Source organism: Acanthopagrus latus, chromosome 21 (assembly GCF_904848185.1).
Source record: "Acanthopagrus latus isolate v.2019 chromosome 21, fAcaLat1.1, whole genome shotgun sequence".
Classification (NCBI taxonomy): domain Eukaryota; kingdom Metazoa; phylum Chordata; class Actinopteri; order Spariformes; family Sparidae; genus Acanthopagrus; species Acanthopagrus latus.
The window spans coordinates 14,812,960-14,839,878 of NC_051059.1; the positions used below are offsets into that span (position 1 = coordinate 14,812,960).

Below are 26,919 nucleotides of genomic sequence, written 5' to 3' on the forward strand. Positions count from 1 at the left end.
GCTCACGATACATGGATAAAAATCCAAGGCAATCACAGCACAGGACAAAAGTTTAGAGCAGCGATATGTAGACGAACAGACGGCGCACTTTTTCCTCACCGAGTTTTTTGTTTGGCCGTGCGACCCGCCGAGTCCTTTTAATTGCGCGTAAAAAAAAAGTGAGATAGGCTGTTCTGAGGGGAACATAAGGAGGCGACGGAGGCGCTTCAGCCAGGAAAGAAGAAGTGCCGTGAGAAAAAGAAACCGTTTCTCTCTCTCTCTCTCTCTCTGTCTCTCCATCACACACCACCAACACCACCACCACAGCCGCGCCCGGATCACATCCTTACAGCACAGCGCTCTCCCTGCTCCCCTGCTATAGGTATGTGCTTTGTCTGCGGATTGTGAGAGGTTCAGTTGATGGAGAGCGAGATAAAGTAAATGGAAACTATTCGCTTTTTTTTTCTTTTCTTTTCTGCACTGCATGGAGCCCCGCACGTTTTTTTTGTTTTTGTTTTTTTTGTTTGTTTTTTTTTATGACTTTGCAGAGGATTCGGCGTGAATGCCACAGTTAAACTTTTACGCAATGGGATGAATTAAAAAAAGCAGACAGGGATGTTTTCCTTTTTTCTTTTCTTTCTTTCTTTTTGTTCTTGTTCTTGCTTTGAGCAAAGTGGACGCTTCTGTTCATTGCAGTGATTGCAAAAACGGTGTGGCGCTCGATCCGGTTGTGTAGTTTGCGCTGAGAGAAGTAGAACCGCATGTGAATCTGAGAGAACAAAGAGCGAGCACGATTGTTTCTATATAGGAGTGACTAACCTGTCTCATGTTCCGTGTGTGTGTGTGTGTGTGTGTGTTTCTTTTTTCTAACAGCATGGCCAGTTCGAGTAAAGCGACTTTAATCTTGCTCATCTACGGAATCTTAATGCACTACAGCGTCTTCTGCACACATATCGGACTAAGTTACCCTAAGATTAGGTAGGTATGCGCTTCATGCATCTTCACAACCTGACACTACAATGGCATTTGTTCAAATTCATCCACGTTAAGTGCTCCAGATCATTATTATTTATTTATTTATTGTCCAATGTGTTGTGGTAAAGAGTCTTATTTGCGTATTTGGATTTTGGGCACTTTTACCATGCGTAATTGCGCACAAACTCATCGTAAATCGCTGGAAAAAAAGAGAAAAAGAAATGCAGTGATTTCTGCACACACAAACGCAAGTCCTGAGTGGAAAATTGAAATGGAAATTTGCGTAGAGGTATCTGTCCGGTGGGACGGTTCACAGAACTCCCCTTATTAAAAATGAGAGTGCAGTCAATGCGATGGAGAGCCCTGCGGGATGACGGTGGACTGGCGTCACCAAGGAGAGGAGAGGCGAAACGAATAGGAGAGCTTCATCCGTTTAAGATTTATTCTTTTTCTCTCTCTCTCTCTCCTTGTGAAAAGCATATCCATCATTTTGGGCGTGGTTCGTATCGATTCTAAACTCATCGCTAATTTCAGCCTTGTTTGAATAAGAACATTTGGCCGCACGCCTACAACAAAACGCTATCATCTTCACACCCATTGTTTCGATTTTTTTTTTGATAATTAATGAGGCTAAAGCGTCTGTTAAGAGCTGCAGCATCAAGTCTGAATTAAAAAAAAACAAAACAAAAAACAAAACAAACAAAAAAAAAAACCCCACACGATTTCCCGATGGAAGAAAAAAAAAATCAATTTGGAGGTAGAAAAACGTCATTAAAACATTTTTTAAATCCGTTTTTTTTTATTTTTTTTTTATTTTGGATTAACATTTCAATAATTCGTTCTCTGGTTTCACTCTAAACACCTCCAGACACTTTGCTGCACACCTCTCCCGCATTCAGCCCTCCCACTGATTTTTAGGAACACACGCAGACATTTTGGCATTCTTTCACTGCACGCGTCCCACTTGTGCACGGATCAAACATTTTGCGATGAATGCCCCCCTCATCTCTCTCCCTCCCTCCCTCCCTCCTTCCCTCTCACCCTCCCTCTCTCCCTCTCTCGCCCCCTTTCCCTCAGACTTGACAACGACGCCTTCGACGAGGATGGGAATTCATTATCCGACATGGGTTTTGATAGCGATCAGATTGCTATAAGAAGCCCGCCATCCTTAAACGACGACGCGTACACCCTCTACTTCCCACCAGAGAAGAGGTAAATGTGCTCTCACACACCACGGCTTTTTTTTTTTTTTTTTTTTTTTGGATTTGTTTTGTTTGTTTATGACGGAGCCTCGGGGGCTGGAGTCCATTTTTAATGACTTTTTTTGCTGTTTGCGATAATGTTTGCTTGCTTTTTTTTCTTCTTTTTTTCTCCTTTTTTTTTTTACCCAGAGTTTTTCATGTTATTTGTTCAGTGTTATTTTCATACCAAGTGGCCTAAAATGTTGGTTCCAAACACTGTTTATTTTTTGAATAATGATAATAAGAGATCAAATGTGGGCAGATGCGGGGGGATATTTGGATTAAATCGCACCTGATGTGCTTTTGGAGCTGCGGGTGGGTGGGTGGGTATAGGTGGGGGGACATTTTAGGCTACTTTTGATCATTTTGTCTGCGCTTTTTCTTTTTATTAGTCACTGATGATCTATGTGTTTTGGCGTTTTATCATCTCAGAACAGAAAGGCATGCTGAGGAAGAATTAGATAGAGCCTTGAGGGAGATCCTGGGTCAGTTAACAGCGAGACATTATCTGCATTCTCTGATGACAATTCGTGCAGGGTAAGGGCATTTCTTATAAGCGTTCACCTGCAGTCATCATCCTCCTCTGTTTGTCCGGGCTGCTGCATCCCCTGTCTATCATTTTACGTGTTACATTTATTATTTATTTTTCGTCTCTCTTTCTCTCTCTCTCTTTCTATATATATATATATATATATATATATATATATATATATATATATATATATATATATATATATATATATATATATATATATATATATATATATACAGGACAAAAACAAAACATCTAGACATGTTCACGACATCCCTTTTCGTTTCTGTCTTTATCGTGGCGTGGCACCGCGCTCACGATCAGCCCCCTCCCTCCCCTTCAGACTGGAGGGGCCAGTTTTTTTTTCTTCTTCTTCTTGAATGTACACTCCGATTGATATGCGATCAATCCATTGATTGATTTTTTTGTTTGCCCCTAATGAAGAAAAAAAAAAAACATGCGTCAGAATCCGTTATAGGCTGCGGATGAATAATTTATAACGTCTCTTAAAACGATTGAATCACCGTTTTCTTTTACACTGTCTTGCTTGCTGCTTTTTTCTTCTTTTTTTCAAACGAAAAAGATTGGACAAAATTTATTTGGACAAAAGGCCCATGAATGCACCATTAGTGGTTTGCATCATCGCGAGATTAAAAAAAAAAAAGAAGAAGATTTTCAAAATAAAATTACACAGCAGTTAGCGAGATTCTGCAGCTTTCACTAATTTCTTTGTGTCTTGTCTTTGTTTTTTGTTTGTTTTTGCTTTTGTTTTGTTTTTTTTTACAGTGACGACAACAGCATGGAGGAAGAGTCAGAGCCCCTATCCAAAAGACATTCAGATGGGATCTTCACCGACAGCTACAGTCGCTATAGAAAGCAGATGGCCGTGCAGAAATACCTGGCAGCGGTCCTGGGAAGAAGGTACAGACAGAGAGTTAGGAACAAAGGACGTCGACTTGCCGATTTGTAGCGTTGTCAAAGCGCCCAAACTGCCCTCCTGTGTATATACATCCAGTCGTTAAATCAAAGTCATTCAGATATATCTGACCAACCAGTGGATTGCGCCTGTGTTCTTTCAACATGTATTTATGTATGAAGTAAAGCCATTAAAATGAATATTTTAATAATAATATCGGTTTTTTTTTGTTTTTGTACAAAAGCACTTGATACCGCACAGTTATACTTTGTGGACCAATATTTTATTTTCATGTTAAGATGTTGAGAAAAACGAAAACAAAATGACTTTAAAAAAAAAAGAAAAAAAAAGAAGAAGAATAAATCAGAAAAAAAAAGAAGATAATTGTGCACCTTCAACGTTATGCGCTTGAAATCTTTAAAGGTCATCTACATATGCAGAAAATAAATAGATTTTGAAAAGACAATCAAAGTATTGAATGTTATACTTATTTTTGTAACCAACGTTCTATTTTTTTAGTGTTGTTTGTTTTTCCAAACAGGCCCAAAGAAGCAGTGAGCATGCTATGTGAGGCATATCCGGCTTATCCTAAATGATAGATGTTGCCCTTGTCCGCCCTCCTCGCTCCCTTAACGGGAGCTCTGTGGGTTTGTATAGCTTGCTGCCCCCCCACCCACCCCCTCCAGGGGAATTCAGATGGCTTCTGTCTTACAGCCTCCCATTTGATGAATACCTTGATCGACTCACACGGTCATTCATGGAACTAGTGGTTAAAGAAAAAAGAGAGAAAAAAAGGAAAAAAAGATGTCCAACCTTCTTTTAAAGACACAAAAAACAAATTCAATTGTGGGCTTTTTGCAAGGGCATCACTGCCTTTATTAAGATGAAGGAAGCACCTCAGCAGTATGCGGCAAACACTGCTTGCTCACTTGCCTCAAAGTCATTTACTGCAGGAGATGAAACGTGCTCCGCAGGATTGTGTAAAGATTGTCCCACATGTGTGTTATTATGTACAGTATAGAAAAATGACGCAGTGCACATATTCATCTCCATGTTGTCAGTCAACAGAGTTACTTTGGAAGGGAACGTGCTTCAACTGTTGATTGCACTTGGGGCGGCACTACAAATGCCCCTAGAGGACCCAGTAACATGTAAGATGCAGGGCATGAGGCACCGGCAGAGAGGAGAAAGGTAGCACCTAGGAACATTTATCTCGTCTCTTGTTCATTGGCGCATGCGGAAAAAAAAACAAAAACAAACAAACAAAAAAACCCCCACCTTTGCTAATTTTGCCCAGAAAAACTGCATGCCATAGTGCTTTTTTTTCTTTCATTCTTCTTTTTTTTTTCTTTTTTTTTTTTGGACTGTGCTATTTGGGAGGTGGGCTGTGCTTAGAGCTTATTTCAGCACCACCCCCCCACCCCGCCCCCCCACCCTCAGATGTGTTGGGAATGTGAACAAGGAGGGCTAGAGGTGGTGGGAACCGGTATTGCACTGACTTGTTGATTGCTTTATTCTTTTTTTTTTTTTTTTTTTTTTTTTACCTTCCCTGCTGCTGTCATTGTGGATATCATAAGTCAGGACACTGGACTCCCCCTCCCCCCCCCCCCCACTCCTTCTTTTTGCTTATCGTCTTTTCTGTCCTGGTAGCCATTTTTGTAGGGATCCTTATGCTTTCTAGATCGCCGTGCTGAATAGTTGATTCGACAGTGCTGTGGTTCGTTGTTGAGCTGACCTGTGTTCATGTGCAGTGAGGATGTGCTTAGATGTGTAGAGATGAGGAGAGTGTGCAGGAGCTGGAGACAAAGACAGATCAAGTGTGTATGTGTGTGTGTGTGTGTGTGTGTGTGTGTGAGAGAGAGGGGAAACGTTACGCAAGAGACAGGTTACAGCACCTACAAGCCCTGGATGTTGAAAACAAAACAAGCCTGCCATAGTGAGATCAGGGTCAATGAGTCTGATGGAGGATATCAGACGTTGAATTCCCTCCGCTTTGGTGTCAGCAGACGGATTAAGAGCGAGCAGAGCTGGACGGGGTCCACTCTGAGGCTCCCCCTCCTCCAGCAGGGGGAATCTTCCCACTGACTTTTATTAGAGACATATCCTGCGTATTTATTCAATCTTATGCAAATGCAGCTTTATGCGCCCCTGCAATCCAATCAGTGGCCTGCTCACCCCCCCAAAACCCCCTTCATAGAAACACTCCTTCTTCGATTCGGCTTCATCCTACAGGCTTCGTGTGAATGTGTGCGGATGTTTGCATATCAGAATGCATTTGTGTTTATGCCTGAGTGTGTGTGTATGTGTGCAAGTGTGGTGTGTGAACGAGAGGCTGAGTGAGCGTGGAGGTGGAAACAGCTTTTTGGCTTTGGTGCCTTGCTTCGACGTGAGAATATATATATAAAAAAAACAAAAACATTTAAATATATTTCAAAAATTCGCCACAAGTGACAGATGGCAATTTTAGTGGCCCTACGATGCTGCAGTCCATTAGCTTACAATGAAACTTCCTTTTACTCCGTTTTTTTTTTTTTTTTTTGTTAAATCGCTCGGCTTAGTCTGCCCCAAGAGTAGTAGAATTAGGCTTTCTTTTTAAAAGCATGGCCAACGATCCATTGAGTGGAAAACATTGAAAAAATCTTAAAAAAAAAAAAAAAAAAAAGAATAGATCGTATATGTTGATGGAGCAGGCGATGTGTGTGTGGTGTGTGTACGTGTGCGTGTGCATGAGTTTTGGGGTGTTCAGTGTCTGTGAGAGTTGTGAACAATGACCAGTGTTTGTTACTGTTGACTATAAGGTGTTGTTGATTATTTTGAATATTGGTCAGTAAATTTATTAACCAGAAAAAAAAAAGAGAGCCCCGACATCTTATTTTACGACGATGTGCATCACTATCCAGAAACGAGAAGGGTTTCAGAACATGACAGAGATGTTGTTCAGATCATAGAAAAACTTGCCTGTTGTTGATATTTCTGAAAGCGCCAAACGCCTTACTTCAATGTTTAATCTCTTATCTATCTGAAGACATTGTGTTTTAAAAGTGAACCTTAGTACAAGTGACATCATTATACACACAGGAGTCCTTATATGGGGTTTTACGTTTCTCAATGTTATGGAAGTGTTGTAAGATTTGTATGAATAAATTTTTGTAAACAACATTTTTCCAATCAATGTCTAATCTTTGAAACACATTATTCCCATGAACGAAGGCAGAGGAGAGCTATAGTATGAGCCTTGTGACACATTTTGACTGCAGCTCACATTACAGTCTGCTTCTGAAAAAACTGAGTCCACATGGTCACCAAAGGCCACACATTTGTCCGAAACAAACACAAAGCTGGAGTCACATTACACGCTGCAAAGTAAAAAAACATCCTCCAACAAACACACCATTGACCACCGGGTTCTGTCAATTCAAACAACAAGGTCTGAGGATCTTAAAGCCTTGGTGCACGGTACAGAGCCACTCTAACCTATCAGCAGGAGGAATAAGCATTGCACAATGTGCAGAAAGTGTCTCGTGTTCATCAACCTTCAGCACATAATGACATTCAAGACGGTTTTTTTAGATTCTTCAAGCTCTAGTCTACAAAAATGAAAATGGGGGGGTTGCAAACATCAGCAACGAGTGATTCAGAGAATCTGAAGAACCATCCAGCATCTCCGAGGAGATCATCGAGATTCGCTCCGACTCTGGACTGAGTAGCCTCCCTCCTCCAGGAACAACAACAACCTCGTCTTTCTCCTCACTCCATCCTCGGCCTTGGAAGTGCAGCTGTGTCCCGTGGGAGAAGGAGGATGGGTGTGGCAAAGGAGTGTGTGTGTGATCTGATCCTCATCAGCCAGCAGAAGTGTGTGTGTGTGTGTGTGTGTGTGTGTGTGTGTGTGTGTGTGTGTGTGTGTATGTGTGTACACAAGCACCAGAGCTCAACTAACCCAATCAGAGAAATGTTGCATGGCAACGGTCCACAAAGGGACACGGTTATGTATACGCATGTGTCAAGTGTGTTTGTATGTGCGGAGAGGGAGGGAGATACAGAGATTGTGTGTGCGTGTGTGTGTGACTGTGTGTCTGAGTGTGTTTTGCGCGCTCCACACCGGCAGACCTTCAGCAGGCTCTGCATTCTATTGTGAGGGCAGAGAAAGCACAGACGTACACTGTATGTCTCTCACCGAACAGCCGTCACTGGCACAGGTGCTGAATGTGCTGAAGGCAGTTCAACTTAATATATTAAAGGGGCATTATGTAGTTTTGGGAGAAGTAATTCAAACCCAGAATTTCAATATTTACAATATTAATAAGTTGATAATGCAAACACAGAAATGTTTTAAATAAACAAGCTTAAATAATAAACAAGCTGTTCTCAGAGAAACATAAGCTGGAGAAGTGGCAGGGTCCGCCAAATATAAACAGAACAGTGTGAAATTTGTCTTTTAAGGTCAGTTTGTTTATTCAGTCATGAAAACAAAGAAGATCTTTCTCTCCTGTTATCATTTCATTCCCCAAACTACGTAGTGCACCTTTAACCACCCGAAAATGCCACAGACACTCTGAGTCGTACGTCTCTGTTCCCTCGAGGATGTTGAATCTTGTGAGCTACTCTGTTGCTAAGAAAAAGTTGACAGATTTGCCGATTTGAGGTACCTGTGTGTTATATAGGACGTCTCCATCCTTTATATACCCCCTCCCCCGCTCCTCCCCATCTTCCTCTTCAGCTGTCAAGAAACAAAGCAGGCTTAGTCCTCTTGACAAACACAGTTTCTCAGATTTCCTCTTGTGACATTTCTTTTTAAAAAAAAAAAAAAAAAAGATGGAGCAAGCCAGCCTGAAGAAATGCAAAAAAATGTATTCATAAATGAATTGAATTGGATATTCACACCCTGATACAACCCTGCAAGTGGTTATTGAGACAAATTGTCCCATTTCGTCTACTTCACGTGAGGGGCCATCCTCCACCAATTTGTACATAATGTACAGTAATGCCTGAATCAATAAAAACATCCTTCCTTCCTCCTAGCCTCGCTTCATTGCTCCACCTCTTATCTTTATATTATGTGTCTACAGATGATCATGATTTTTTTCAACTGGCTTGTTTTTTTCTTGGCTGGTTCCTTGAGGGGAAAGACGGGAAGATCTCCTAAAAAAAAATTACATCCTGGCTCACGCTGAGTTTGGAATCATACACAGCTTTTAATAATCCTCCCTCTGCCCTCCGATGCCCCTAGACACGTCTTAATTATGTATAAGGTGTTTCGAGGGGGAAGGGGGGAGGTTGTGTTCAGGGCTTTTCCATTGGGGATACCCATGCTGCAACTGCCCCCCCCTCAAAAAACGCCACACCCAGCTTTCTTTGTCATGTAATACTGATTCATCCCTTGTATGATTTTCATTTCTGCCTTTTCTTCTAATCGTGTGTGTGCTTATTTACCTGCCCCCCCTCCCTCTCTCCTCATCATCTCTCTTGCGTGTCAGGGTTAAGAACACAGTGCTCACCGGAGAGGCCCAGACGCAGCAATGATGCAATCAAACACACCTCATCCCCAGCTCCCTCCACTTGCACTTCACCTCATGAATCATTCAGTGGTCAGGTTTTGGGGTGGGGTGGGGTGGGGGTGGGACTGGGGGCGGTCCGGTCATGCCTGCGATGAAACCCGTGACTCCGGCAGCCCTAAAGCCCCCTTCTCCCTTAAATCCCATCTTGTGGCGGGTTCTGTCACATCTACCATTAAGCGGGAGGCACTCTGCGGTGAACAGCAGCCCCTCTGGGAGCTGCAAGAGGGAGAGGGAGATGTGGGCGAGCGCTTGCAGACATGGACCACTGATCAAGAGTTGCTCATGGCATAGAGGGAAACACTTTACCTGCACTGCTTGAGTAATCATGGGTAACCGCAACTATCCATCATTCATCATGAGATTATATGGCCAGGAAGGAAAATGACCATCTCAAGTGTCATTTTCTCAGCTATTGTACTTGTGTGTCCCCGAGCTGGGTTGGACTATGATGGGTGCCTTGGAATAAACCCTGAGAGTTTTCCTGTACATAAGATGCTCGAGATATCATGTGTTCCTTCATTTTGACAACTGACAAGATAAAATAAGACAAGGTATTCGTCACAAAGGACGTTTTTGTGATGAAAATGCCCGGCACACACAGTGAAGCAACTGTTTACTTACATAGTAAATAAAAATGTTCACATACATTCTAAAACATCCGCCAAGGCCTAATTAACCTGCATAAACAGAGTTTTAATCATGTGGGTGCAGTCAAACCTTATGAAGATGAGTTTTAACCTCAATCAATAAAGTCTGCCAGTCACTTTCTTTTAGCTCTGTTTTTGGTCTCCACCTTCTGAGGGAAATATTGGACACTATGTAGTGTAATGAAGTGTACACTGGGTTTATCAGTGCACCCCTGTTGAAACACTGATGAGGCTGAACAGTAACATTAAAGATGGGACCCTTAAACCCAAAACCATTTGCCAAAAAAAAAAAAGCTTCATAGAACGAAGGGAAATGAAGAGTTGTCGTAATGTTTGACCCCTTTCACATTACACATGGTAGCCACACTTCCTCCATTGTAAAAGACATGTGACCCAAGTCTTTTGGTCCAAGTCTCAAGCAAGGCGGGGCAAGTCACTACCCAACAAGTCACTGCAGTCTTACCTGCAGTATGGGATCATATACAAAGAGAAAGGACACTGTACAGGTGTCAAATAATGATATTATTGGCCAAATTATCTGTTAAAAAGCAATTATTGATACTCAGTAGATATTCATTTAATCGACAAACTTCATAGGAGTTACAATGACTCAAGTCTACATCTGGTTATATGCATAAAAATATCAACTACAGTGATGTTAGTATATAAATAATGTCACTGTCAAGCAGTGATTTCACATACTTAGGTTAAAGTACGCAGGTGCGGGTTTGCTTCTCAAGACAATAAAATGTTTTGCCAGGAGTCCATTTGAATCAACGTCACTGACGGCTCTGTCACCATGTCCGAGGTGAATCCTGTCCATCTACATGCAATTATTAAGTGTGACGTTTTACGAAAATACAGCGAGGACCCAAATGCAGAAACACTCTCAGAGGGCAGGCAGGTTGAAGAACAAAAAAAGCAAGCTTTAAGCACAAGCCAGTAAATACCAAAATTATCAAAACAAAAGCTAAACAGTGTACAACAAAAAGCAAAGTATAACACAACGCACACATAAAAAAAACACAAGGAACACAAAAAAACAGAAACATGCAACAGGGGGACACGAGGAGACACTGGAAGACACGGGCACACACACACGCACACACGCACAAGGGCTGATACATACAAGACACAAGTGGACACAGAAAGAGGGCAGGAGATCAGACACACGAAAGTGAAAGGTAAAAACATGTCACATGGGGGCAAAACTTCAAAATAAAACAGGAAACCACAGAAGCACAACCTGAATCATGACCGTTAAGTATAGTTGTATTTAGTTATTATAGTATTTGAGGGACTTCCCTCCCATGTAAGTCAGTTCCGATGGCAGATTCCAGTTTAAGCTCTAATTCGTCAGCACACATTTTTAACAGGCTTGTCCTCAGCACCCTCGTTCCCAGCAGTCAGCGCTACTTAATGGAAAAAACATTCCCGGAGCTTGTGGCTCTGTGTTTTTTAACATCAAACAAATTTCTTTAAAGCTTTCTTCTCCCAGTGTGGTTCTCCAAAAGACACGAACGGGGAACTGTTGTGTCCCATGTGCTTTCTCGAAAAAAGTCTGTCGATAACAATGTCAGTGGGGGTGTGCCGCAGCAGGTGGGATCCCCGGCTTTTGAACTTGCTCGAGTGCGGTGACTTGATGTCAATGAGAAGTTGTGTTTTTTTGTTTTTTTTTGTTTTTGTTGCTATAAGTCATCTTTGGCTCCCTCAGTGTAGTGTTTCCTTAAAACTCTGGTCATGCACGACGGCATCCGAACCCTCGCACATGCTGACCTTCAAAGTTCAGTGTGAGGTGAACAAACAGACACCTTGAAGCTCTTTTGTGTCTGCTATTTTGCCCGTAGCTCGTACGCTTGCACAGCTTATTCTAGTCTGGGCGAGGCTGTGCAAACACTGAATAATGTATCATTGCTGGAGCAGTTAGGTGTGAAAACTCAGTGTGAGATTAGCAAGAAGAAAAACGTGTTCGTGCTCTTTTTATTCTCCTCCCCGTCTCTCCCACTTGCCTCCAAATGAAGGAGAAACGACATCCTATTACTCCTTCCCCTTGCAGATATCCACTGTTGCATCCCTTTCCACATCATTCACCCTCACTTCTCTGGAGTTGTGACAGAGTTCCTGAATGAGAGGAGTGTTAATGAATGGGGAACAGTGAGAGACGCTTGTCAGTTTCAGGCTTTATGGCTCATGTGCACACAAGAGTCAAAATTTTTCACGCTGACACACAGCTTGTGGTTATGTTACCTTTTTTCTTTCCTTTTAATGAATATGGTATGAGCTGCTGTGAGTGCGTCTGTGTGTATGGTGGGGCTAGCTTTAAAATGTCGACAAAATATCGGCAACACATAGATATTTCGGGATGTAACAGCAGTTTCAAAAGGCACAGCTCCTGATGTAAGAAGTTCTGTGGGCAACGAAACACAAGTGTTTGAAGAAAAAGTTGCAGAAGAAGAACAGAATAGGAGAATAGAAAAGCTGCAAAGTCCTTTTTTTTAAAAAAAACCTCTCTTTATTCATAATGGGATGCTCTCACATCACCTTTTGTAGAATTGCATCTGCTCGATTCCTACAAACTTCTCGCACTTGAAAGCGTCCCCCACACAGAGATCCCAGAGACTTCTTCATCCCGACCGCGCACGCACGCCAAAAAGGGTAAGCGTTCACTTTGAGAGGCGGGGGCACAAAGCAGGCGCAGGCTCTTCCTCGTCTTTTCACACGTTCTTGTGACAAAAGGAACTGCCTGTCACCGAGCAACACACGACTCTTCGGGAAACTGTCTGCGGCGGCTCTATAAAAAGTGAGGCTGTGTGATAAGAAGAGAGGTGTGAGTGGGAAACCAACCGGGCTCTTCATTCACACCTGTGAGCGGCATCCTCCGCTTCCTGTGTTACGGCATTCGTGAGGGGCGACAGCCTCTACCTGCGTCTCCCACTATTTCCCTTTTGGCTCACTTCCCTCCGTTCCAGGGCTCCCCTCCTACATGACTCTTCCCATCGGGGATCTTTTGTTGTGTTGATTGACAGACTGTTGAAACAATCTTGTGTGTGAAGCAGTAATCCCTGACATTTAAATCGTATGTTTTGCAGCGCTGTAACTCACTCTGTGACCGAGTGATTCAACCCACGCCCTAGCTGTGTTTCCATCAACATGTTTTAATACCGCGCACGGAAAAAAGGTCGACAGAAACAGCGAAATTCAAAAAAGAACTTCCTTAGTTCCACATAAAAGTGTTTACGCTCGCTTGAGGTGTTTTTTTTTTCGTCAAAGAGTTATTGTGCCTGCGGAGAAATGGAAACACCTTTTCTGAATAAGTTCTGACGTAGAGAACATTTCTCTCACAAAAGGTGTTTCCGCTCTGACTGAACAAAATAGTTGTCACTCTTTGACACAGATCTGATGTAACCTTCCCCACATGAAAACATCAGGCAAACAAACGAAATGTCCAAACGTTCCTCATCAGGAAAACAACAATATACTGTATGTCGGCGATGAAAGCAGCTTATTAAAAAAAAACGTATTTATGTGTCCTGTTAGGCCTGACCTCTAGTGGTTGCAATAAATATTGCGGTTGCAAAGGAGGAAGTGACGAGAGGCCATCTGAGGAGCGAAAAGTCTCCATAGGGAGGAGGTCTGGGACTTTTGTTCAGGAGGCCGTTGTTCATGTCCTGTCTAAAACTGGACGCAAATACCTTGACATGAATTACTTGCGTAATGTAGGTACTCTGTAAATCTAGAGAAAAAATTTGCTGCTGTTAAAACAGAGTTTATATGTAAAATGACAGTATTTTAATGTCTTGATTAGTTGATGTAAGAAACAGTCAAATCATGAGTTAATACAGCATAATAAAATATTGTAGTTTAATAGTAATGTTGTGGTTTGGTTACAGTGAAAACACAGGAAATTACTTTAATATGATGATAAATTGTTGTTTAATTTACAATAATTTACAATAATTAAAGACGATTATTCTAGTATGATATTGTAATTTAAGATCATAATACTGTGTTTTCACAATAAACGTTTGTCTGGTAACAGTACTAACCTTACTTTACTACAATTGTCAGCCATTAATTCAATGTGAAATTACAGTAACATTTTTTACAGTCAATTACAGTTTGTAATTGAAGTCACAGCAGTAACATTTTAATCCAAACTATGATTTGTTATTTTATTTTTATAACAAACCATGTAGTTTTTGTGCCTAAACCTCACGTAACTGTGACTGTACAACAAAAGTCTGGATTCCTGTTTCTGGTGCGTTGCAATGGTAATGAGTTTTTGGAACTGTGATGTATATCACCAATCAGCCAAACTGAAAATTGAGAACCAAAATTGATTGAATCAGTCGACCAATTCAGTCATTTTGAACTCAAGATGTTTTGTAATGTCACATTTCCATCGCATATTCTGCATTGTTTTGGGGTCTGGCTCATTACACGTGTCTTTAAAATGGGAAGTCCAATCTTTTGTTGACCCATCCATATGGACTTGTTACTTTCTAACAGTTGTCACCTGACTTCCTCCTTTGCTCCCATAATAATAATCTGACGGCTGCTGTTGGGCTTTGTCGCTTGAAGGTAAACATGCCATTTTAGGGCACACTGGTCACTTCTCTATTTTAAGTGAACCGATACCAAAACACTCCAAATCTCTGCAGACATCCGCTGTACCATTGATCTGCTCGAGACAAGCAGACACTGCAGTGTTTTGGCATTCCTCCACTGTGTTGGTGTGATGGATTTTGTTTTCATCATGCATTAAACCAAGAATGAGAAGTACAGGTTATTGGATGCAAATCAGGGCTGTATTTTATGGACTGATCTCTGGCTGCCTCTGATCACAGTCTAGACTGAGTACATCTATTGTGTTGGATCAGCAACAACATCAAATTGCAACTTGTCGCATCTACTTCTGAGTACTCATACAGGCATAGTGTTTTTCATGCTAAAGATACTGTGAGCATTCACTGTTGCTGAAAATGCCAGTCAGCCTGTTTTCCTTCTATGAACTATAATAAATGAGTGAAAAGGGATAATTCTACATCTCTTTCCCATCATGGCGCAGATACTCTTGTCTCTTTAGATGTGGTCAATTGCTGTGTTCTGTTATTCGCAGTCCCAGAAGAAAAGCTCATGCCTGTTTGTTCTGGGGTTTGGCAGCTGCTGTCAGTCCAATGACATCACCGCACTGGCACAGTGGTTACAGAGAGATGCAGTGAAAACAACGCAGCGATGATCGCTGAGCATGAAAGATGTCTCCAAATGAAAACACTTTGCGGATGATCATTTTAAGCTGATTTTATTTGACTGATGTTAAGCTCAGCCAGTTCGACCCATACTGAAGATAATCTAAATGCTGGTTTTAGTAATGAAAAGAAAAGAAAAGAAACCTTAGTTAGGACGGCATAAACACACAGATAATAACCATCAGACAAGGTTAGTGATCAACCTTGCGGAAGCCCTGTGCAGATTGATCACATATTTACAGGCACTGATCACACAAGAGTTAAAGATGAGTCCTATATTAAAACAAGTCTTCTTTAAGTGTTACAAATGCATTTGTGACTGACAGACTATAAATTCATAATAGTGTTTATCTGGTGTAAAAACTATGTGCACCGGGACAGACAAGAATCTGTGGGAATGTTGTGCTCAGTGAGGCCATTTAACAAAATACAGAAGCTTTCCGAGCCTTATACCTTTTGAGAGTCCCTGTCAAGTTAATGGCTCAATTTACAGCTTTTCTTCAAAGTGGGAACAGAATAAAAAAAAAGAAAAAAAAAACTGAAGCGCACTTTGCAATGAGTTAAGAAGCTTGTCTCAGTTCGGTTAAAGAGAGAAACTTGAATTCAGAGGGCTTACTGTTTTATTTTTCTGTTGATGAGGAAAATTAGGTATAACATGTTTCCTTTATGGGTAACTCGTTGCTTCTATGTCTCCCAGCTGAAACTGCAGGGGCTGTCACACTGTTGCACTGTTGTTGATATATTACAAGACAACACAGGCTGGGGCTAGCTTGTTAGCATGCCATCTCTGCAATACAATACACTGGTTTGTTTTACCTTACGTCATCACTGTTGTTTCTTCACACTCTGTTCATAATAAAAGTTTATTTTTTGAAAGTTGTAAACTGAAATTCTGGCCAGATTGCCTCATAATGACCCAATTCAGCTCACTGGGTTTCAGACTGCATGTGGTCCTTGAGTGTAAATCACTCCTACAGATTGTCTGCTCCGATGGCTCAGATGCTTTATTTCCTTAAGCTAAGTTAATTATAATTCATGCAGGTGAGAGTCATGCATCCATCTTTCATTATAAATAAGCCCCACTTTTGAACATCTGCACAACATGTTTGGGTGAAGATCTTGGCAGAGTGCCTCTGTGCATTACTTTGTATCTATGACTACAAACTGATGAGACTGCTTTGAAAACGCCTTGTACAGTGTGTATTTTGGGAAATAATTATAAATTTCCTGTTTCATTCAGCTGCGGAAAAACAGGAGAGCATAATGAGTTTATTTTGAGTGTTTGTAATTTGAATATTAATTCATCTCTTACAAAAAAAGGAAACTGAACCTTTCACATCCAAAACGATTTGTGCTGTTGTTTTAAGTGTTTACCTTAATTACCTCTCTGACAACGTCTTTATCGTTCAGTGGTACAATAAACTTTGGATGTTGATGACATCACATCTGTGATTAAGGTTTTCCTGCCAAACCCCCTGCTGATCCACCCTCCCGGTCATTTCTCTGATCCGCGGCTGATTGCACAGCAACTGGACACGTGCTGAGAAACAGCTGTCACTCAGTGGAGTCTCAGAGGTATCACAATGGCTCGTGGATCCAGAATACTCACCATCTGCTGCTGTTTTGCTGGACGTGTAGCGTAGGCCCATATCACTTCCACTGTTTGGTGTAGGAGGCATCCAGTCACTGACTGACAGCAGCTTGTGAGCATGTTCGGAGCCATATGGGGAAAGACTGACTGTCGCATGTTGGCGCGAGGCGAAATCATCACTGTTTAACTCTGGCAGTGTAAAATGCCAGACAGATGCCATTTATCTGTTTATTTAGGGCATCAATACATAGTTTGAAGCAGACACTGCAGAAGCAAATGACTTTTGAGTACTTAACTTTTGGGGTGTCTTTTCATTTCGTTAGTACATTTGAAGCAAACTTTTGAAAAATAAATAGATAAAGTGAATGTGAAATTCAGGACAATTTCCAATCATGTTTGCAGTGACCAAAACAGATATTTTCAGCCGCACCATTATCTTTTCCTCACTCTAACAAGGTTACGAGGTTCACTTAACATTTTGAAATACCACAGTTGCAAAACGTAACTGAGTTTGAGTCCCTTTATGCTGCATCAGAGCATAAACTAAAGACAAAACTGAAAACTGAACCCAAAGACACATAAAGCTGACGATTGGGTTGTGCAGCTTTACTTTGCAAATGTTCAAAAAAAATGAATATTTCTAAGGCAAAGTCCTGTCTGACTGTAGCTTCCATCTGCATAATTCCCAAGTAAGCTGACTCTGCAGGTGCTCCAGTCATTCAGGAGTAAACTTTGTTACAGTCAAAACCACCGTCTCTTAAGTCAGGGCACGACCAGACTGGGAACAGGGAAAACAAAATGCAGCGCTCAGAAAAAAGCCTCAGGCTTCAAACGGGGGGGGCGCGAGTGAGTTTATCGATCTTTGGTCGCAACAACTTCCTCTGTCAGCAAAAATCTATTTCTGGATCCACCATATCTCAGGAAGCCAACAAGACCTGATTTGCGGTGAATGACATTACATTACCTTGTCTCTCCTCCAGTCCCGGTGATCTATTTCTATCCAGGCTCTATTGTCATTTCAGTTAAATTTAGGTTAGACGGAGAGACTGACGGAGGCAACCTCCCCTCTCCCCCCATGCCATATTGTTGTTGAGGCTGCTCTGCATGCCCATTAATTGCCTCGCCCCTTGGGCAAATCCACACTCCACAGCAGTTTTATCAACGCGTGTGTCACATTACTTATCTAGCGTGAATGAAAGCGCAAGGCAATGAGCAATACTTTTCCTCTTGTCAGCACACATTCACGAGCAGTCTGATAAAGCAGAAACCGGAACAGCAGATCGAGACAATTTGGACTGCGTGCACAAATACAGCCACAGCACGAGGTGTCAAAACCTTCCTTCCCATAGCTGGCGGCGCAGGATCCGAGACTCTTGGGGGCTTGTGTGCGGTGGCGGTGACAGGTAAGTCTCACGAGGGTAAGGGTCTCATGTTCGTGCACTTGGATCCCATGTGCCGCGCTTGGTGACGAGATAATTTGGGCAGCAAAACAAACAAGATCTGCTCCACTGCTTTTACAACGATGCTCTATTAAACTCAAGTGTAAACATATTTGCCTACAGCGGGCACAGAAGGGATGTTTTTACTCGGCCTCTCCCTGGAGAAAAAAAAGCTCCGGACAATCAATGAATACTGATTAAATTGACACAGGAACGTCGGGAGCCCTCTGCAAATGAGTCGCTGCTGGTCTGCCTGGTGAGGCGGCGTGATTCATGACAATCTTGAGAGTCATTCATCCCCCATCAGGCCGTCATCCTAACGAAACTCTGGGTCAGCCCCATAATAAATATAGATGTTGACACACAGATTCTACCAGTCACAGGAGCAGACAATTCATGTTGTGGGTGGACTGGATCTGGCCCCCGTGTCCGCACCTGACACCCTCCAATTAGATGTGACAGATGCTTGGCGCGTGCGGACGCACATTAATACTCTGCGGCACAGAATGAAATCTCCATATCTGACACTGGGCTTTTCTGCCCCCCCCCGCCTCTTCCTTTTGTTCTCTGGGTGTATGTGACCAGATGTGGCCCTACTACAAATTTAATAAAGATGCGGAGATGCGACTGTCTGTTTGCCCGTGTTTGTGTGTGAAACGCGGCTCGAGTGTGTGGAAAGCACTGCACATATAAAGCTATATGACTGTTTGTGCGTGTGCTGTGTGTGTTACACGTGCATGGGCTGATCCTATGGATTGGGTCTCTGAACCGCCTTATTAGCAGGCTCCATGTGTCAGTGGTTAATCCCTCGGTCTCTCAGGGGACACCCTCCCACTCCTTTCCCTCCTCCTCCTCCCCGGCCTCCTGTCACCCCCTCATCACCACCTCCACAGATGGGTCCTTTTATTTCCCCACAGAATACTAATAATGGCCATTGAAGGATTCCAAAAGGGCTGGTTTACCCCCTTTACACCAGCACCGCAGCTGAATTGTGCGATGATGCAAGTGGTGTCCGAGGGAGGGGAAAAGGGAGGACCCAACAAGCAAACAAACACAACTTATGCAAACAAAGATTTTTCTCCTAGGACGTTCAAGTGCTTCTTTTTGAATTCACGAAGAGCCTCTATTGTGACAGAAAGCTCCCGATAAAGCTGTGACCAGGAATTGAGGAACTTAACCGTTCAGCCATCGGTTTTATTTTTGGATACACAGTTCTCCCCAGAATCATGACAGAAAGGAATGTGCTGTAATAAAACCGTGGATTTTATGGCGTCTGCTTACATGTCAGGTAGCCAGATGGTGAGAAAATATAGCTCAAAGCATCAAACAAGGGACATCGCCAGCAGCAACCTGAGAGGTGGGGGGGGCACTACTACAGTTTCTAATTATAGAAAAAACATTATTGAATGTCTGAGTGATGCTGCAGTGTATAGCAAACACAGCCTGGAGTCACATCACTTATGTCTGTGAGGCAGGAAGAGAGGAAGAGGGAGAGGAGGAGGAGGAGGAGACAGAGAGAGCGGTGAGGGAGATCTTAGGTGTCCCACTAAGCCCAGGATCGACTTCTATTAACTCTCAAAGCTGCTTTTTTCGTGATTCCTGTAACAGCTCACAACACGAGCCAAAATTAAAAGACACATAAACCGTCCCAGGAGGACGCGAAAAGGAAACAAGCGAAAGTTGCACCGAGTAACTTTGTGGCACAGCTGGAAGCGATGACGTTCAGCACTGAGAGGCTGCCAACAGCTGCACAAAGTGTTGTTGAAACTGGGACAAACTGCTGTCGGAGGAACAAGACGTGATCGTGTTTTTATCTACCGCCACATATTTTTTTTCAAAAATATCAACAGTTTAGCTTGAATGTGAAGAAAGTGACGACTAAAACTAATGCAGCCCAAACACATGTATACATAACAGCTGTATACATGCTTGCAGTTTAATTGAAAGACAAAGAAATCAGCAAACATTTGTGTTTTTAAATTGTTTATAATTCGAAGTCTAAGCCTCATGCTTGTTCAGATTTGGTTCTCGTCCAGTGCGTTGTCCAAAATCACGGCCACGGGTTAGAAAGACAGACAAATGGAGAGACGGGAGACGTGATATCATTTAAACGTGGGGATAACTGAGCATGCTTTCAGACAGTCACTTACGGATGATATTCATGTTGTTGATTGTTGATGCAAAACAACTGAAAGAAACACCAAAAGAGAAAAAAGATAGCCAGAGAGAGGAGAGAAAGTCCAGCTCCTCCGTCACCTCACAGCTAGCCAATCAGGGTATGGAATGTTTGTTTGTCACGTTGTATTGTAAAATCAATAAAAGAATATGGATCATAAATCATAATCTGATCACATTTACGCTTGTCGGTCACAGAGTTCAGCATGGGAATTGATTTACAGTTCAAGGTCAGATGTTCAGTCAATGAAAGCATTTCTCTTGTTATCAGGCTGTATTTCTGTTCTGTACACACCAAAGTAACTTATTACATTCTTTCGCCGGTCTCTTGTCTCTGTGTTGAATCTGAAGCTTTGGCAACCGTTAAATAAGGAAGAATTTCTTATTTATCTGTTGGTGGATTCCAGGTAATTCAGGTTGAGCTATAACAGGATTTCCTCTCACTCATGTTCTTCTTTCTGTGTTTTTCTAACATTTTCCGAGAACCAGTTGGTTTTTGAAATGCCTGAAATCATTTGGACTGTTAGAGCTTGTCCTTCAGAGCTCGCCTTCCAGTCTCCAGGCTTGGGGGGAAATGGAATACATGAAAAAAAATATGTAATTAGATTACAGATGCATTCAGTAAAAAAGAGGATTACTGACTAAATTGCTGTGTTAGAATAAAGAATGTATAACAGTCTATAGGCTGCACGTGTACCCACATGACGACACCTCACCAGTCTCACCCAAATAAAGCTCTTGTGAAAATTCAGACACGCTCAGCCCTCAGTTTATTTCTTATACCATCCTGTCTTTCACCTGTCTGTACCTCAGTTGATATCAGCTGCTCAAATCAGCCGGTCACGTCTAGCCAATAGCACAGCAACACACCTTCACTGTTAGCCTATCATACCGCTGCTGTCTTTTCAAATACGATTCTCCCCCCTGCCTTTCAGTCGTGCTGCTGTTTCGCGGCTGCCCACCACCTCTCCATCTCCACCTGGTCTTCGAAGAGCCATCAGCTTCATCATTTCATCAGCCTATCTGTCTCAGAAGAGTCATCGGCCACTACCACCGCCATCGCCTGGGCTCCGTGAGGCGATTCTTCTTGCTGCTGCAGCTAATGGCAGACGCCCTTCAGTCATGAAATCTCCCTGTAGAGCATAAGTGCCAAAGACCTTCTGACAAGACTCATTATCACCTATCGTCTGCAGCTGTGATAAACATTCTCTTGTCTCTCCTGACTGAACTGGGAGTCTTGTTGATCTGATTTCTTTTCTCTCTTTCTTTTTTTTTGCACACAGCATACAACATTACATTAATATTGTGACACTTGCAAATATTTGTGAAACTTTTTATCCCCTCAATTTTATGTTGGGAAAACTTGTGCTTATGCTTGCATCATGTTTGGGCTTAAATAATCTATTTTGGCTGGAGATGTCCTGAGGTGTCATTAGAAACACGTAGTATTGTCGCTACAAATACCGATGAGGCCATTAGAGTTATTTGACTTTGGACCTGCACACCACACATTAACAGCAAGTCTGTTCAAAAAACTGAGGTGTGGCGTTCGAAAGAATATTGATCACATACAGGTCTCATGAAGATTTATGTCCCCTTGAGGGAAATGTAGCGTCCAGTGTATTTACAGCTTGACCCAAAGATAAGTTTGTCTCTACTGCATCAATTTTGACAATTCTATATCTCTCCCCAAAACTACATGGACTTAGTATGGCTCATTGACTCAGACACAGATACAGATCCATCATGATACCACAAGATTTTATGTAAATTTAAAAATTTCTTCCAGATTTGTTTTTACCCCTTACCCACAGATCTCGTATGGTGTCACCTCCTTACGGCGTTTGTATCGCCTAGAAAGCGCTTTCTGCTTAGTGATTATCAAGTGTTATACAGCTATAGAATTATTGATTATTTAATCGCTAATCAACATTCAAAATGCATCATATGAGCATCGGCTACTGTACATTTCCCAAGAGGACAAGTTTTTAGCTTATTTGCAATGCAAATGACTTGAAGTCATTGTTGCGAGGTTTAGTAAAAAACGCAATATGAACTAAATGACAGAGAAAATCATCTTTTGCTTGCTTGTAATGTGAGCTTACGTTTGCCTCCTGGCAGTTGTCATCACCAGCTGAACTCTAACTGATGCCCTATCTTGGTTTATCCACTCTTGAGTACCGTCGTCCACTGTGTCTGAGGTAGTATGTGCCATCCCCTCAGTCCTCCAAGGGCCCGAATGGAATAGAGTGGGACATTTGTCTGTATGAATATTACATTTTTTTCCTCCAGTCTAACGCTAAATTATTGAACATAACGCACTCTGGAAAACAGTCTTTGTGAGGTTCGTACGTAGTTATTGCAAATTCAGTCCTTTTGGGTCCTTTCTTTTCCTTTCGGTGTAAAAAAAGACCTCTGCTTGAGCTTGAGAGATGTAAAGCGTGGTGGAATTCCTCCCTGCTGGCTACTGCACAGGCCGACTCGTCTGTCTGCAGAAGCAACAGATGGCCATGGTCTTGGGTTGCTAGGAAACTGGTAATCAAATACTTTAATTCAGATTGATTTGGGAATCTGAGGTTTATTAAAAGCAGGGTGAAGTCTTTTGTTATTCAGATGGCAAGATGTCTGATTTTTCCCTCTTATTTTGGTTGGTAAATATTTGATTGCCCTCAGACTTCGATATAGACTTGGCACTGGGTTGTGGACAGGCTGTGGTTGCATGTACACAAGGCTTTGAATGCCAATGATAGACAATGTCGTACTGACTGGAACGAAAGGAACGGCAATAAAGACGCATGTCTGTCTGTACATTTATACAGAACATGGTGATGGTTCACAGTCTAGTGGCATCATTTCTTCCATGTGCCAGTTTGTGCACTATGTTCTCATTCCCTACCCTTTAATTATGGCAGCTTAGTCAGCAGCCTTTGGGCCCTGACACACCAGGCCGACAGTCAATCAGTCATCATCTGTGGCCCTAGTTGTGTTGCGCACAGTTGGCACCAGCCGACCCTTGTCGACAGCTTTTTGGGCAGTTGAGCATTCAGTGGTGGAGCCCGTTGGTGAGACAAAATCCTTCTGATTATCCGATCAGCTAAGCAGTTTAGTGCAGAAGGGAATCAAAAAAAAAAAAAAAAGAAAGGGTAGGCCGTTGAGAACGATTTTGTTCATTTAGTGGGGAGATATTTCCTCATATACAGTTGGTCAAGTTAGGACTGTTGGTCTGGTTAGGTTAAGGGAATAAAACTACTTGGGTAGGTTTAGGAAAACATCACAATCCTGCAGAGCATATCTAGCATATCTAAAAAACAAAGTGATATTGACACCTGGTCACAGACAGGCCGAAAATAACGGTATCCTGGGAAAGGCCTGCATCTTGCTTTTCTTGCTCTTTATACTACTATGCTACAGAGGGGCTTCACACATTGTACTAGAGGGGTAACTACTGTCAAACTTTGAAGCATAGCTGCTGTGTTTGACACACTGGAAGTGAGGCTACAGTAGATGTAAAAGTCCTTTTATTCATATTTCTTTTCTCTTATCTTTTAATTTTCATATGTTTGGTACCGAGGTTATCCAAAAGTACTGGAAAGTAATCAAGTGACATTACTTGTATTATTGTAATACCTGTATTACATTACTCATTACATTTTTAACAGGTAATCAGTATTTGTATACTATGGACAGTTTAACAAATATCAAGCCCATATCTATAAAGTAACAACTGTTGTTATTCTTTCCTTTTTTGTCCCAAGTTGCCACTGAGGCCAATTCTTACAAAGGAAGAAATCTATGCTGTTCTCCCAGTACACTTGGTCTGAGTCAGGCTGTATAATGATTTTGTCCTTAAAGCAACTGACAGAAGAGAAACCAGGAATACCAAGAGAAACATAGCGCCATATTATCTTGTAATCACACTGATAAGCAAACATCACAAATCGTGGATTCAGAATAAAACATTGTCTGTAAGATACAACCTTATAGATAAAATTTTTACAGCAAAGTAAGGAGTATAAATAGTATCTCCAACCTTGCAAATGTGTAACTGACTTCTAACTAGTCGTTCTCTTTTCCACAACAAACACATGGACATATATTAATATATAATATTATAATATACGCAACATGTCTGTAAGTTATCTGACTTTGAGCATCTGGTCACTTGTCAGCCGCTCAGTATTCAAGCCTTGAAGTGATATGGGGCAAAAACACAAGTGAGAGTCCGAATGACATACTCATGGCAAACAAAGTGGTTTCCAGATGTTGACTGTTTTGCACCAGGGTGTCTACCAACACCCAGATTTGTTGATAAGACCTGCACTGGCGCCAGAACAGTTAAGCCTCCTGTGATGCTGCAGTGCTGCAGCTAGTTCCCTTAGTTAGCGGGACAGATCAGAGATGATAAATCATTTCCCTGGTGAGTTCATAAATAGAGGCAAACAGAAGACAGACAAACCTAGAGGAAAAATATACCCGCTGATTGTTGACGTCGATGCTGATTGTTGAGAAAGCCACATTTGATGTGTTATTTTCTCTTTCATCTAAATATAAACATAAGATGGTATTCCTCAACTCTCTCTTCCTTTTTTTATGGCCTGCAATAACGGCAAACAGATGAATCATTTTGGGGGGAGGGGGGGTAAGGGAGGGAGGAGAGGAGGTATATGGGAACACAACAGTCGTTGCATATGCAAATGCAGTCTGTATACACACACACACAGACACAATCTATATCATAATGCCACACTCAGGGAAGGCACAGTTGCTTTCATGCCAATGAAACTGACCCACAATCAGCAGTAAAAAAAAATATAAAAATACTGAGCAGCAGAGCGACTGTAGACTGTAAACAGTGCAGCCTTCAGTGAAAGTCTTCCACAGATGGCAGGAGCTTGCAGTGAAACTATAAATGGCTTCAATTAGAGTGAATATGAGACGGAGTGAACATTCACAGAGAAAAGTGTGAGTTCAGAAAAACAAAGCGCCGAGCAGCACTGAACATGGACATCGCAGATACACAACCAGTTATTTGCGATCGCCAAGAGAAAACAACAGAGGTTAAGCTCCTAATTAGCCGGGGAAACCGAGCCGTGTGCGTGCAGTTGGCCCCTCTCCCCGAAGGTCTCCACAACTTACTCCAGGGGAAGGGTCAATCTTTGCAAATCCCCAGTGTGCTCTAGTAGACACAGCACAGACTTACATGATTTGCCTGGCATGAAAGTACAGCGTTACTGTCATTGCAAATTGCAGCCTTATGTTTGGTGGTATTGACCTTTAGGGCTTAGCCAGACTAACCATTCCACACAGACATGCAGTGCTGTTACAGCTAAGACAGTTAATGTTGTATTTTTTCTTTTGGACGGAGGGAAAAAAAACCCTTGTGTCTTAGAGGAGTTGGATCAGTTGGATCTACCTGCCAGAGCTGGACGGGCAGGTCGGCTTAACAGGCTTAGGCACGAAACTGCACTGTAATTTTTAGAGACTATTCTTAAATGGAAGAGACTGGGTTGAGAAACTTCTTTAGGATCCACTATGATTAACACGGCAGAGTGTTACATATGCATGTGTTTTATTTTGCCCAGGAGAATTAGATATTTCAGGGTGCAGCACACTTACAGTGAGGAGGCGATGCTCCATTGCTCCTGCTTCACGCTCTCAATCCCCACTGATTGGGTCGTACCCCTTCAGATCCAGACTAGATGGAGAAGGGAGTACAGTCAGACAGCCCATTACATTTTTTTCTAACACAATTTCCTGGGGTGATTATTGTCCGATGACGAAAATATTTTCTCGCAGCCAGTCTGATCTTGTTCCCTTTTTTGTTTGATGATTTACAAAGAAATACTTACATCTGTTCACATCCTCAAAAGGTTTACATGCTTTAGTGCTCAAAAACTCACCAGTTTTCTCATATTGTCCAGTGTTGCAACCGCTGTATTCCCCCTCTGTTGACAATGCTCTGTTTTAGCTTCTGTCTCTTTAAAGCCTGTCCTTCTGGATACCCAGTCGCCTCTAACTGGTCAGCTCTCTCAATTTAAGGCAGGACTACTGACAGGCCCTTTCAGGAGCCGTGTTTTCAGTGCAAGAGGAGGAGCTTTTGTTGGTGCAGACTTTGAGCTTTTTTACTGTCAAGATATTTTACATGCGCAAGAATCGATACACGCCACACAAAAGTTAAAAAGCATATTAGGTGTCCTTTAAAAAATGTTTAGGGATCAACTCAATTGCCAGACTAAATGTTGCCAATGATTGTTGAAATTTTACATTTCTTTGTGTTGCAACATTACATTTCTTTAGGTTCAATCTCCATTTTTTTTTAAATAATGTGGCTACTCTGTGCTAATTCTCCAGTTAGGTAACAGCACAAAAAAAATCACTTGGAAAAGATTGTGTTTTGGGTTTAAGTCACCACAGCCTTGGACGCCCCAAGGTCTTGTTGAAAAAAACATCTGGTTATGTCGTGACAAACGTGGCTGGAATTGTCTGACAATTGTCTGTGCAATGCTTAAAACTGTTGAAACGTGGTCCCTTGGTGTCACATTTATGTTGACACACAGTCTCAGACGACAGTCAAGGTAACTTGGCCACATCTTCCTCTCCACTTTAGGTCATAAGCATGT

General features: G+C 42.1%; 1 protein-coding gene across 2 annotated transcripts; it reads left to right on the forward strand.

The window, feature by feature from the left end:
* Positions 1-37: 37 nt before the first annotated feature.
* Positions 38-6,497, forward strand: adcyap1b (adenylate cyclase activating polypeptide 1b). 2 transcript variants are annotated; one of them, XM_037082661.1, is made up of 5 exons: positions 38-361; positions 853-957; positions 2,032-2,166; positions 2,628-2,732; positions 3,514-6,497. In XM_037082661.1, exons 2-5 carry the CDS (start codon positions 854-856, stop codon positions 3,695-3,697), a joined length of 528 nt encoding a protein of 175 aa, XP_036938556.1. In that variant the 5' UTR covers positions 38-361; position 853; the 3' UTR covers positions 3,698-6,497. The 2 variants fall into 2 exon arrangements, with proteins under 2 accessions (XP_036938556.1, XP_036938557.1); XM_037082662.1 differs by lacking the exon at positions 2,628-2,732.
* Positions 6,498-26,919: the final 20,422 nt, after the last annotated feature.

Bases quoted from the DNA above. Each gene is read 5' to 3' on its own strand.
- adcyap1b (XM_037082661.1), top strand. From the start codon at position 854: ATGGCCAGTTCGAGTAAAGCGACTTTAATCTTGCTCATCTACGGAATC. The intron at 2,167-2,627 runs GTAAATGTGCTC...TTATCATCTCAG, and splicing joins TACTTCCCACCAGAGAAGAG to AACAGAAAGGCATGCTGAGG. The intron at 2,733-3,513 runs GTAAGGGCATTT...TTTTTTTTACAG, and splicing joins CTGATGACAATTCGTGCAGG to TGACGACAACAGCATGGAGG.